Genomic DNA, 11536 nt, shown 5'->3' on the forward strand with positions numbered 1-11536 from the left:
AAATATTCATTACACCAACATCAATATAAAGAGAAAGCTGGAATAAAAGAAAATGTTTAGAGTTTTAAAAATGAGAGTTGTTTTGTATATTAAATTTAAAGGACTTGAAGAAAATGTTTAAAGTTTTCCATTTTAAAGCAAAGAATCACTTTATTAGAATCTACCATATTCTTAAATTATGAAATTATAGAATATTGGCCTTTTTTATTCATGTCAATAAACAATTACAGGTATATAAATATAAAAAAACCTAATCATTATGTGAATAATATATGATATTTCAGAATGAATTATTTTTATTCATTCTTGAACCTTGAATATTTTGTGCAGGAGTAAGTGCAAATTTCTCGCACTTCATACATTAACAGCCACAGGGATATGCATACATTTACAAAAATACATTTTCTGATGAACTATATAATCATGTCCATTACTTAAGAACACAATAAATTAACCATTAACAAAAATTATATTAGCCTGAGACATGCCCATGTCTAAACCCTCCGACTGTCAAATGGTTGAAATGAACCCCCGCCCCCCAATGCTTGTATGCTGATTTCCCATCTCAGATTCCTTTTTTTTAAAAAGTTCAGAGGAAACTAAATTATTTTTTTTATAATGGTTGCTTTCTCTCCCACTGTCACTTTTGACTGATATCTCCAGTAAATAATCAAAGACAGATGCTCGATTTACATTAAACTTTCTGCTTGTTAAGAACCACATATCCTTGCTATAATGCCTAGATATTGGGAAGTAAATATATATATGCTCCAATGGTTCGAATTTCAGAGCAGCAATGGAATATAATGTTGGAAATCAGGCAATAAATAAATAACCAAAATTAAAGAAAAATTCACATGACTATTAAATTGGCATCATTAAAAAGAAAATTTAAAAAGTTTTTAAATAATGTAAAGTTTATTTTTGTGGAATAATATTTTTGGATGCTACTGCAAAAAAAGCAACAAATTTAATTTTTGAATCATTTTTTGCAATAACATTTTGGGAAGATATAGTTAAAAAACAATAAAAATCAGATTAAAAATTTTAATTAAAATTCTAATAAAATTTTTTAAAAAAATGCTTTGAGATGCACATTCCCATCTTTCAAAGTGCCAAATTTGGTAGTTATAGATTAAACAGTCTGTCTTGTAGACTGCCAACACATGCATATTTATCTTTATTATTAGTAGAGATGATAAGCTACATAAAATAAATGTCTATCAGTAAATACTAGATATCAGTCAATATTTAATATTTCTGAAATGAAAAATTTATATGCAAACATCAAAATTTTGAACTTCTAATTTTTATATATATATATATACACACTTATTTTATAGTTCAGAAATTGAGATAAATATACATATAATGGTATATACTAGCTGTATGAAATAGTGACTCATAAAAAAAGTTCGGCATCTAGAATTTTGGCTACCAGCAACCTAAAAATTTAGCTAATAAGTTACCTACAATTTTTTTTTTTCTGTTTAAGTTTAAACTTTAAAAATAATTAGGTCACAAAGGATCAAAATCTGTACTATTTTAATTAATAAAGCTATAATTTTTAAAATCTTTTTTCACTAATCAATCTTACTTCAGCAGTATGCCAGGCTAAAACTTCCATTGGATCCTTGCCTTTAAGGACTTTTCTCGCCATTTTAACCCAATCCTCAGGCATGCTTGAATTGGTTGCATATCTTGCCGTTTGATTTATTCGTAGCTGTGAGGTAAAAAAATAAGTATCATATAACATTTCAAAAATGAGTTTTTATCAATTTTAAGATAACAAGATTTCAGATAAAAATGAAGAGATGAATATTAATATCAATATCTTCTGAAATATAATTCTTAAGATATGATATTAAAATAATAAGAATCAAGGCAAGGAATTTCCAATTATCATCTCATCTGAAAAATATCTAGTAATCCAAACTATAAAATAACTATTAAAATAAAGTATTAATGATTGTCCAATTCTCTTAATTAATTGAGAAACCACTTTTTAAAATTTCATAGTTCATCTCATTGTGTTAGTCAACTGTACTTTTGGACTGAAATACAAATTGTGTGGAAAAAATAAAGCCTTGATCAGCAGATCCACTATGACTTATCAATGTATCAATTTAGATCCCTTTTCCAATAGAACTTTCAAGCCTCTTTGGCTAGTGAAACTTTGCCAAATAAATTCAGGCGAATGGTTAGCATTTACCCACATTTCATCAGGATATATTACCGGACGGTATAAAGAACTGTTTCTCAATAGGTGAATTTTTCTTAAAAATTTCATACTGGAAACAACAACGTCATTTCTTTCCATTAAGAATTTGTGTACATCATTACACATTTAAAAAGTCCCAAAGCTTTCAAAATTACTCAGAAAGATTTTGCATATTGAGAAAAGTTAATTTTTTTCTATTAAGCAAGTTCTTAATTGTTGGGTATTTATCCTTGTCATAAAACTCATGTATAGTTTGGCATATGATGGTTTTTACAAAATCATGCAAGTTAGTAACAGGTTTTGTTCATGGATTTTTTTCTTAGACTATTTAAAAACTAGAATATTATTCAGAATTTCAGCACCTGCTCATATCAATCTCTACACAAATTTGTTGTTCTACTCTGTAGGAAACAACACACATTTTGGCAGTTACGTTCTACGTCTGTAAAAAAAATTCTGTTACTGTAGAATTAGGTTTAGATGACACCAACTCATTTAAGTAAATGTACGCATTGTAGATGATTGTCTCCTGACATCAAAGCAATTCATGATAGCACAGTTTAAAAAAACAAACACTTTAACACTATTTTGTGAAAACAAACTAATTTATAATTGAGAAGAAATGGCAAGATATCAAATTGTCAAGAGATTTGCCAAAAGGGAGAAAGCAGAAAGCTATCAAAACTCCTTAACCATATAAAAAGAAGTAGCATTGTTGTTTGCTGCTTCGCCAGTGTTAGAAAATGTGACCTTGAGTTAGCTATTATATTTATGAATACTATAATATGAAACAATAACAAATGTTGACTGAAAATCTACCATGATAAAAAAAAAAAAAAAATGCAGCCATAATACAAAATCATTTTAACATATTGTTACGAATGACCATGTTTATTCGTAGTGGGTATATGGTATGACAACACAATCAGCAGGCCTCAGTATAAAACAGCAATGACGTTTATTTACACGAAGAATACAAGTACATAGATGAGACAAATACAAGATGACAACTATAAACAGCCAAGACGACAGCAGCACACTACAACACACAGTAGCTCACAAGTAGTATTCGGCCACAGCACATAAAGCGACCAGATGGAATTCAGCAGGCAAGGGGATCCTCGGAGCTTCCCTCTACGGTCTCTCCAAACGGCTTAACTTCTTCACTGTCCCTTCGCTTTAGATGTATCCACCTGCCAACTCACTACCACATGTCTGGCTACTTCACACACAACTTGATGCTGCTTCCACAATAGATAACTCTGCCGTTGCTTCGCTATCCCTTCGAAGACTTGTTACTTGTCTATGATTCCGATCTGCTTCACTACAGCTTGAGACTGCTGGCCTTTTATAGCTCATGGGAGGTGGGGCGAGAATCTTCTAGGCCAATCAGGCGTATCTCAGTTCCTAATGGATGGATCGTTAAAAATCTCGACATTTTCAGCATTATCTATTTTGTAACCAAGATCACTGGGATCACTGGCACGGCACCCGAGCAGCATCCAATACAGATGACTGTAAATCAGTCTTTCTGGTGATAGAACTAACCTTGCTAGGAAGCAACTTTACAGGCTTGTAACAATATTTTTTCATTGATTCCTCACAATTTATTGCCAATCATACAAATTTTATAAAGAAAACTTTTTTGCTTTTGCTTTACCTATTTTGTGAATCTTAATTTTAGTCTTCTAACATTAATTCTGACCAAAATTTCATTCAGTAATTTTTGTTTTTGCTCTTTGCAGAAATTTTATTGCAACTTTATTTTATGATTGAATGATTTGATACATATTACTTTAATACAGCATAGTAAGATCTCACTCTTGCATCATTAAATCATACAACCTTATGATCATACTAATTAAACAGACAAATTAATAGACAAAATTAAACTTGCAATCCCTTAAATGTGCATCCTGAAATGAATATATTTAAAATTAGAAAGACTGTCTTAAATGCTGCCATATGTGGAATAACTGGCAAAGAACTCAATAATCTACACAAATGAATAGTCATTTGAAAACGGAATATTTATATACAATAATAATATTCAGATCCTCCTTTTTCTGCGAAAAGTAAATTACTTACTTTGATACATCAGAAATAAATTTACTTTGCAAAAATTCCTCATACATATACATCTATATTTACTATAAGTATAAAATACATCTATATTTCTATATGCATTAAGTCGCACACACACACACACAAATAAAGGCCTTCTGTTTCAGATATGTAAGTCTTAATGCAGATCTTCATAATTATTTAAACATATCAGTCCTTTAAAATATGCTTTATTATTTTTATTGAGATATTAACATGATTATTTCTTCATAATTACATGGTAATCAGTTTCAGTTTAATCAGGTCATTTGTCGCATTTAAGGCATTTTCCATGTACAGTGGCTCAAACAATTGTGAGCACACTTTACTTTTACTTAATAAATTCGGTTTTCATCATAAATAATACATTACCGAGAAGTACATGTTTACTTCTCAGTAAACCGAGACTGTTTACCGAGAAGTACATGTTTTTATTTTTATGCATAAGAAATGGTTTAATTTAAAGTAAAAATAAAGAACAATCAACGAAAAACTTCTAAATTGAAAAGTTTCAGAAGCAATTTAAATAAATATATGCAGAATTTTGGCTAAAAATAGTGAGAATATTGAGAGTTTTCGCTCGTTTTTTAACGATTTTGGTACAGAAAAAATTACATTCATATTTTGTGTTTTAAATGTTCAATTTATTAGCTCTTGCTCTTAACTATCATTTTACATTGTAATTTCCATGATATGCTATTCCATCATGGCTTTTAGAGCATTTTTGAAATACTGAATAATTGGAAAATTGTTCCTCAAAGAGAAACCAGTATTGATGTAAGGAAATTTGTTTAAGATTATTTTAAAAAGGAAAATCTTATTGTGAAATAGCTGAAATTGTTGGCAGAAGCCACACTTGAGTCCGGAAAATCATTTTAAAATTATAAGATGATGGATTGATTGAAAACAAATGTAGAAGATGAAAGAAAGGTGTTCTGAGTGATGTTGCAAAAAGGAAAATTTTGAAAGAAATTAAGATTGATCCTAAAGTAAGAGTAGTCAAATTTGCTGAAGAAACTTCTCAAATCATAGTCAGAAGTGTAAGTAATGTAATAAGACAAGCTGAGTATAAAAGTTACATTGTTAGAAAGAAACCCTTCATCAGTTTGCAAAATCAGAAAAAACATTTGGAGTTTGCAAAAACTCATCAAATGAAGACCAATAACTTTTGGAAGAAAGTTATATTTAGTGATAAAAATAAATTCAACATTTTTGACAGTGACTGTAGTAGCACTGTATGAAAAAAGCCCAATACCACTATAGATCAAAAAAATTTAGGTCCTACAATTTAACATAGCGGTGATCCCATCATGGTTCAGAGTTGGAAATTTAGTTTTTATAGATAGCATTATGAATCATATAGTTTACTTGAATAAACTTTGCAAAAAAAAAAAAAAAAAAAAAAAAAAATGAACTAAAAATTTGGGTTTGGATGAAAATTTCATTTTTTAACAGGACAACGACTCCTAAATAATGGCAAGTAAAGTCAAAATGTTGTGTCATTTTTATTGCAAACAGCAGTTACATATTCTACCACAGTCCGCCGACATCAATATCATTAAAAATCTGTGAGTCACACTTGAAACATGGCCAAAAAAAAAAAAAAAAAATAGAAACAAAACTAATTTAAAACAAGCGTTGTAAGAAGAATGGATAAAATATTTTCAGGTAACACCTAAAAAGTTGGTTGAATCGGTTTTTTAGAGGCCATTATGAAACCCAAAGGAAATGCAACTAAATATTGACACTATCTTTGTATGTGAGATATTAGAAAAATTTCATTTGTGTATTCTCAATTTTTTGAGGTAAAAATATGCATATGTTTATTTAAATTGCTTCTGCAACTTTTCAATTAAAAAGTTTTTCGTTAATTGTTCTTTATATTTATTCTAACTTAAACCATTTGTTGTATATAAATGAAAACATGTATCTCAAGGTAATTTGTTATTTATGATGAAAGTTGGATTTATCAAGCAAAAGTAAATTGTACTATCAATTGTTTGTGCCACTGTATATATTTAGCAGTTACTAAGAACTGTTTTAACCCTTGACCTCAACCCCAATCACTTAATGATTTTTTCCTCCCTCAACCAATAAACGCAACAATATGATTTTGATAGCAAACCTCTCGAAACCAGTATATAAATTAGAATAAACAGAAATTTAAAAAAAACTATTAAACATTGATGAAGACCTATGATAAACAAGGAACTACAATGAAATAAAAAGTTTTTTGAAATAAAAATACGCACTTGTCGGGACAGTTTCTTTATAGTAAGGAGAGACAATTTTGAACGATACATATTACTAAGAATTAATGCCAAGATATAATTTTAACAGATATCTACAGAGTTTTCAATTAACAACTACGATTTCACTGATTTACGACGATACGAAAAGCTATAATTTCATACTTCTGCGCATGTTTACCGCCGTTACACTTGAAAATAATATAACGGATACAAAATATTAATGATTTATTATTTGTTTTGCCAAGAAAATGCTCTCTTATTGCTGAATTCATCCCTTTGCTGAATTATGTTCTTACATCTCATAAAACGACAAAAGATAATAAATAAATTGATATTTATAAGGATAAGTTTGCATCGAAAATCTTATTCTGGACATGACTGCGGTTACTTTCATTTTTGGCGCGCAAACGAAAATATTTTGATTTGCCCTGTTGGTTGAGTGAATGTTTACCGTCAGGAAAACTTTAATTTTATCTAATATGAGTATTTCTGGTAAAATGTGAACAATCTTCTTTCGCTGTTACTGCTTTTTTTTAAAGCTTAACTTTAAATAATAGTTAATATACACAAGAAAGTAAACAATGGATGATAATAAGAAGAAAAGAAAATGGAATTCGAATTACCAGAAACATTTTAATAAAAATAAATATGATGTACATTATTCTGGTGCAAGCAAAAAAGGTAAAAGTCTTTCAGATTTTTCAAATGAGTCGAATATTCGATGGAATTTATATATGCCAAAATATTCAGAAGAGGATGTGTCTGTTATAAACAAGCTCAAAATTGTTGAAAACTATTTATCTTCCTTTGATGAAACGATGCTTTCAGAAATATATAAAAGTCGCCATTTTATCATAGATGTAGATGATATATTAAAGAATGAAAAATTTCTTTTAATGTGGGAAAATTTTAAAAATGAGTTAGAAAATGAATCTGATCTTGTCATAGGTTTGTTTGGTCTGGCAGTAGAGCATCTCATTGAAAAAAATAACTTGCGCGATCCTAATGATTCTTTAGTAAATATTGATGGAAATTTCTACAATATTCAAAAGAAAATAAATCCTAGATTCATTGGTTTAAAGCATCCTTTAAGTTTTCATGATTTAAAGACTTATAATTATGGAAAATTTGTTACTCTCATTGGTATAATTGTACGTGCAAGTGATATTAAACCATTTTGCACAAGTATTGCATTCATGTGCCAAAAATGTCAAACAATACAAATTATTAATCAAGAAAATGGATGTTATACTACACCTAGTCGATGTATAGGATCAGAATGTCATGCTACAAGTTTTAAACCATTATTGAAATCTCCGCTTACACAAACAATACCATGGAAAACAATTCGACTACAAGAACTAAATATTAATCAGAATGAAGGTGGACGTGTTCCAAGAAGTATTGAATGTGAATTATATTGTGATCTAACTGAAACTTGTATTCCTGGTGATGTTGTTGCAATTTCGGGAACTCTTTCTTTGAATAATATCAATGAGAAAAAAAATACAGCCAGTAAAGATGCATGTACATACACTGCATATCTCAAAGCAAATTCTGTAACATGTTTGAAAGGAAAAAATATTGAGAATAAAGATGTTTCAAAATCAATCCATTTTAAAACAGAAGATCTTAATGTTATTAAGAAAATTCATTCTGAAGACAACTTATTCCAACTTATGGTTGCTTCACTGTGTCCTAATATTTATGGACATGAACTTGTTAAAGCAGGAATAGTTTTAGCTTTGTTTGGTGGAGGATCACCAGAAAACAATGAACTAGCCTTTTCAACTAGGGAGAATTCCCATGTCTTAATTGTAGGTGATCCTGGTTTGGGTAAAAGTCAGATGCTTTTGGCAACATCTGGTATTTCACCTCGAGGTGTTTATGTCTGTGGCAACTCTACTACTACATCAGGATTGACTGTGACCATCACAAAAGAGGGTGGTGGAGAGAATTCTTTAGAAGCTGGAGCTTTAGTATTAGCAGACCAAGGTCATTGTTGTATAGATGAGTTTGACAAGATGATGCATCATCATTCTGCATTGTTGGAAGCAATGGAACAGCAAACTATTAGCATGGCAAAAAGTGGAGTTGTTTGTACACTTCCTGCTAGAACTTCTATCATAGCGGCTGCTAATCCCTCTGGAGGTCATTACAATAAAGCCAAAACTGTATCTGAAAATTTAAGAATTAATGGATCTGTTCTGTCTCGGTTTGATCTAGTCTTTATCATTCAAGATAGACCTGATCAAATATTTGATAGTAAGATGACAGAACATGTTATGGGGTTGCATATGAAATCAAAAATTCCATCTCAAGAATCAAGTGCTAGTCAACATTTTGTTAAATCTCCAAGCATATGTGATTCTTTAAATGATAGCTATCAGTTACTCAGAAAACTTCAAGCAAATGGTGGAATAAAACTCATACCACATAAAGTGATGCAAAAATATATTTCTTATGCCCGTAAATTTTCACAGCCAAGACTTACTCCTGAAGTTTCGCTTATCTTGCAAAACTTTTACATTGAAATGAGAAAGCAGCACAAACTAAGTTATAATTCAATTCCCATTACTACTCGTCAACTAGAGTCTCTTATTCGCATGACCAAAGCAAGAGCTAGGATTGAACTACGAGCTTTCTGCACAACAAATGATGCCGAAGAAGTCATTGAAATTATGAAATATAGTATGAGAGACACCTTTTCTGATGAGTTAGGCAATATTGATTTTGATCGTTCCATACATGGGTCAGGCATGAGCAAACATTCACAGGCAAAGAAATTGATTAACTTTCTTACAAAAGCTGCAGCAACAAAAGGAGACAACTGTTTTCTCATTAGTGAAATGAAGGATTTGGCTATGCAAGCCAAAATTTCAATGAATTCTTTTTCGTCACTACTTGATACTTTAAATGATCAAGGATTTTTATTGAAAAAAGGATTTCAGCTGTATCAAATCCAGACAATTTAATTCTTCAGTATTTAAATTCTATGAGATAAGAATTGAATATATATATATATATAATAGAAAGAATAAAATTTAGTTTTATATTTATGCATTCTATCCTGTTTTTTTGTGCATTATTAACAAAGTGCATATACTTTGATTTTTCAAACAGTTAATAATTTAAGATCATAAATAACATTATGATTTTAGAATGAAGTTAAAATTTCTTAATTTAATTTTAATAATGTTAATGGGCAATTCAATCTATTACATATTCAAATAGTTAAATTTTTAATTATCATGAAAACAGTCATTAATATAAAACATTTTGGAATACTTTTTAATGTGGTATTTAGCAATTTATTAATTATTTTTATACATATTATTTTTTAATAATTTCAAAAGAGAATTCATGAAATATGTAACAGGATTTGTAATGAAATGTAATTTAAACAGGTTTTGGATTAGATCAAAAATTATAATATATACAATTTTATTAAATTGAGAAAATTCTGTTAAATATTTTTTACAATGATTATAAAGAAGAATCTACTAATTTGATCTAATTGTAATATAATTTTAAATGAAAGATATACAAAAATTAGTTCTCATACTCAAACTATATGTAGTGTCATTCAGTCTATTTGAAAGAAAGAAAAAATGAAACTATTAAGTATTTAGAATTACTATCAATAAATACAAAAAAAAATTTCTAAAAACAAATTTCTTTTGGATAATTTTACAACAACTTTTACAGTAATTTCTAATTTCAAAATACTTTGCTTCCTTTTTAATTAATATGCAGTCATTAAATAACATTTCTAAAATTCTTGTTAATTTCTCTGTGTGGAACTTATTCCTTATAATTTTAACTTTATCCTAAAATTTCTAGATTAATCTATGATAGAGGTGCTAAGACATTAGAAGAGCTGGGAAAATAAAGAGAATTTAAAAATGATCTATAAAATTATAATTAACCTAATAAATTTGGGAAGGGAGAGGGGTGGGTGGATTTTCCTTAAAAACCAGAAAATTTTAAATTTCTTAAATTTTTTTTAATCTAAAAAATTTTGATCTTTTTAAACATTGCGAGAATAAAATATCATAACCATAGCTCAAAAAAACAAAAAAAAAAAGCATATGCAATTGTTAAATTATGGAAGCTCATTCTTTTTTTCTTCTGTTTAGAACAGTTTTATTTCCAAGACTAGAAAAAGAAAAGTCAATATTGGTATAGTGACTACAAGTTGCAAGTATGCAGTTACTAAAATGGGGGGGGGGAGAGGTCAGCAGAATATTTGATATTTTTAAAGAATGCTACAATATATATATATATAAACACTTATCTCCAAATTTTTTCTGTTTTAAAAGTTGTATCCTATTTGAATCCTCATTTATTGAAAAACAATTCAGTAATATGTGAAAAGTGAATGGTTGATTTGCTTCAACTTTTTTATTCCAAAGCACAAATTTCTACTGTATGTTCAGAATATGTAGAGACAATTTTAATTTAAATGAATACAAAGAATAACGTGATTCATTTAAGGATGAAATTTATTTTTCTAATATTTTAAGTTCTAAAAAATTTTCTGATTTTCGGGAACTCATAAAAATAATTCTTGTATTACATTGTGGTTGTGTAAAATACATTTAGTGTCAACAAGGACATGTTTGTAGAAAATTTGAAAGAAAATTCTTCAGTTGGTCTAAGAATTGTGTATGATGCCTTAAATTTTTATTGAGGTGTCTTAAAAATATTTGGAACTCAATAGATTTATTTCAGTATATGCAAAATTAGCATGTATGAGGTATTATGATGCTTTATTAAAGCAGAAAAATAGAATTTAAAAATTAAATTTGTAATGCTCCTTTGCATTACAAATTTAATTTTTGCAAAAGAAAATGAAACTGATGACTGTAAGATGCACAGAAATTCATTCTTAAATATATACATTGACAAATAAAAATTTTTCTTTGAAATATTTTTTTTAATTAAATAATCATTCAAT

At 28.7% G+C, this 11536-nt stretch overlaps 2 protein-coding genes across 2 annotated transcripts in view; one reads left to right on the forward strand and one right to left on the reverse strand.

Annotated features, from left to right (window-relative positions):
* Positions 1-6749, reverse strand: part of LOC129961631 (methylmalonyl-CoA mutase, mitochondrial-like) — a 31558-nt gene extending 24809 nt beyond the window's left edge. The window contains exons 1-2 of the mRNA XM_056075147.1: positions 6577-6749; positions 1598-1723 (exon numbers count right to left, since the gene is read on the reverse strand). Of these exons, the coding sequence (XP_055931122.1) occupies positions 1598-1723; positions 6577-6627 (177 nt within the window). The 5' untranslated portion in view covers positions 6628-6749. The remainder of the gene's footprint in view (positions 1-1597; positions 1724-6576) is intronic.
* Positions 6750-6851: 102 nt separating this feature from the next.
* Positions 6852-9551, forward strand: LOC129960056 (DNA helicase MCM8-like). Its single transcript, XM_056073111.1, has one exon. It carries the CDS (start codon positions 7158-7160, stop codon positions 9549-9551), a length of 2394 nt encoding a protein of 797 aa, XP_055929086.1. The 5' UTR covers positions 6852-7157.
* The last annotated feature ends 1985 nt before the right edge of the window (positions 9552-11536 follow it).

Source organism: Argiope bruennichi, chromosome 2, assembly GCF_947563725.1.
Source record: "Argiope bruennichi chromosome 2, qqArgBrue1.1, whole genome shotgun sequence".
Classification (NCBI taxonomy): domain Eukaryota; kingdom Metazoa; phylum Arthropoda; class Arachnida; order Araneae; family Araneidae; genus Argiope; species Argiope bruennichi.

What these genes read in the sequence shown, in the direction of transcription:
- LOC129960056 (XM_056073111.1), top strand. Translation starts at nt 7,158, where the DNA reads ATGGATGATAATAAGAAGAAAAGAAAATGGAATTCGAATTACCAGAAA.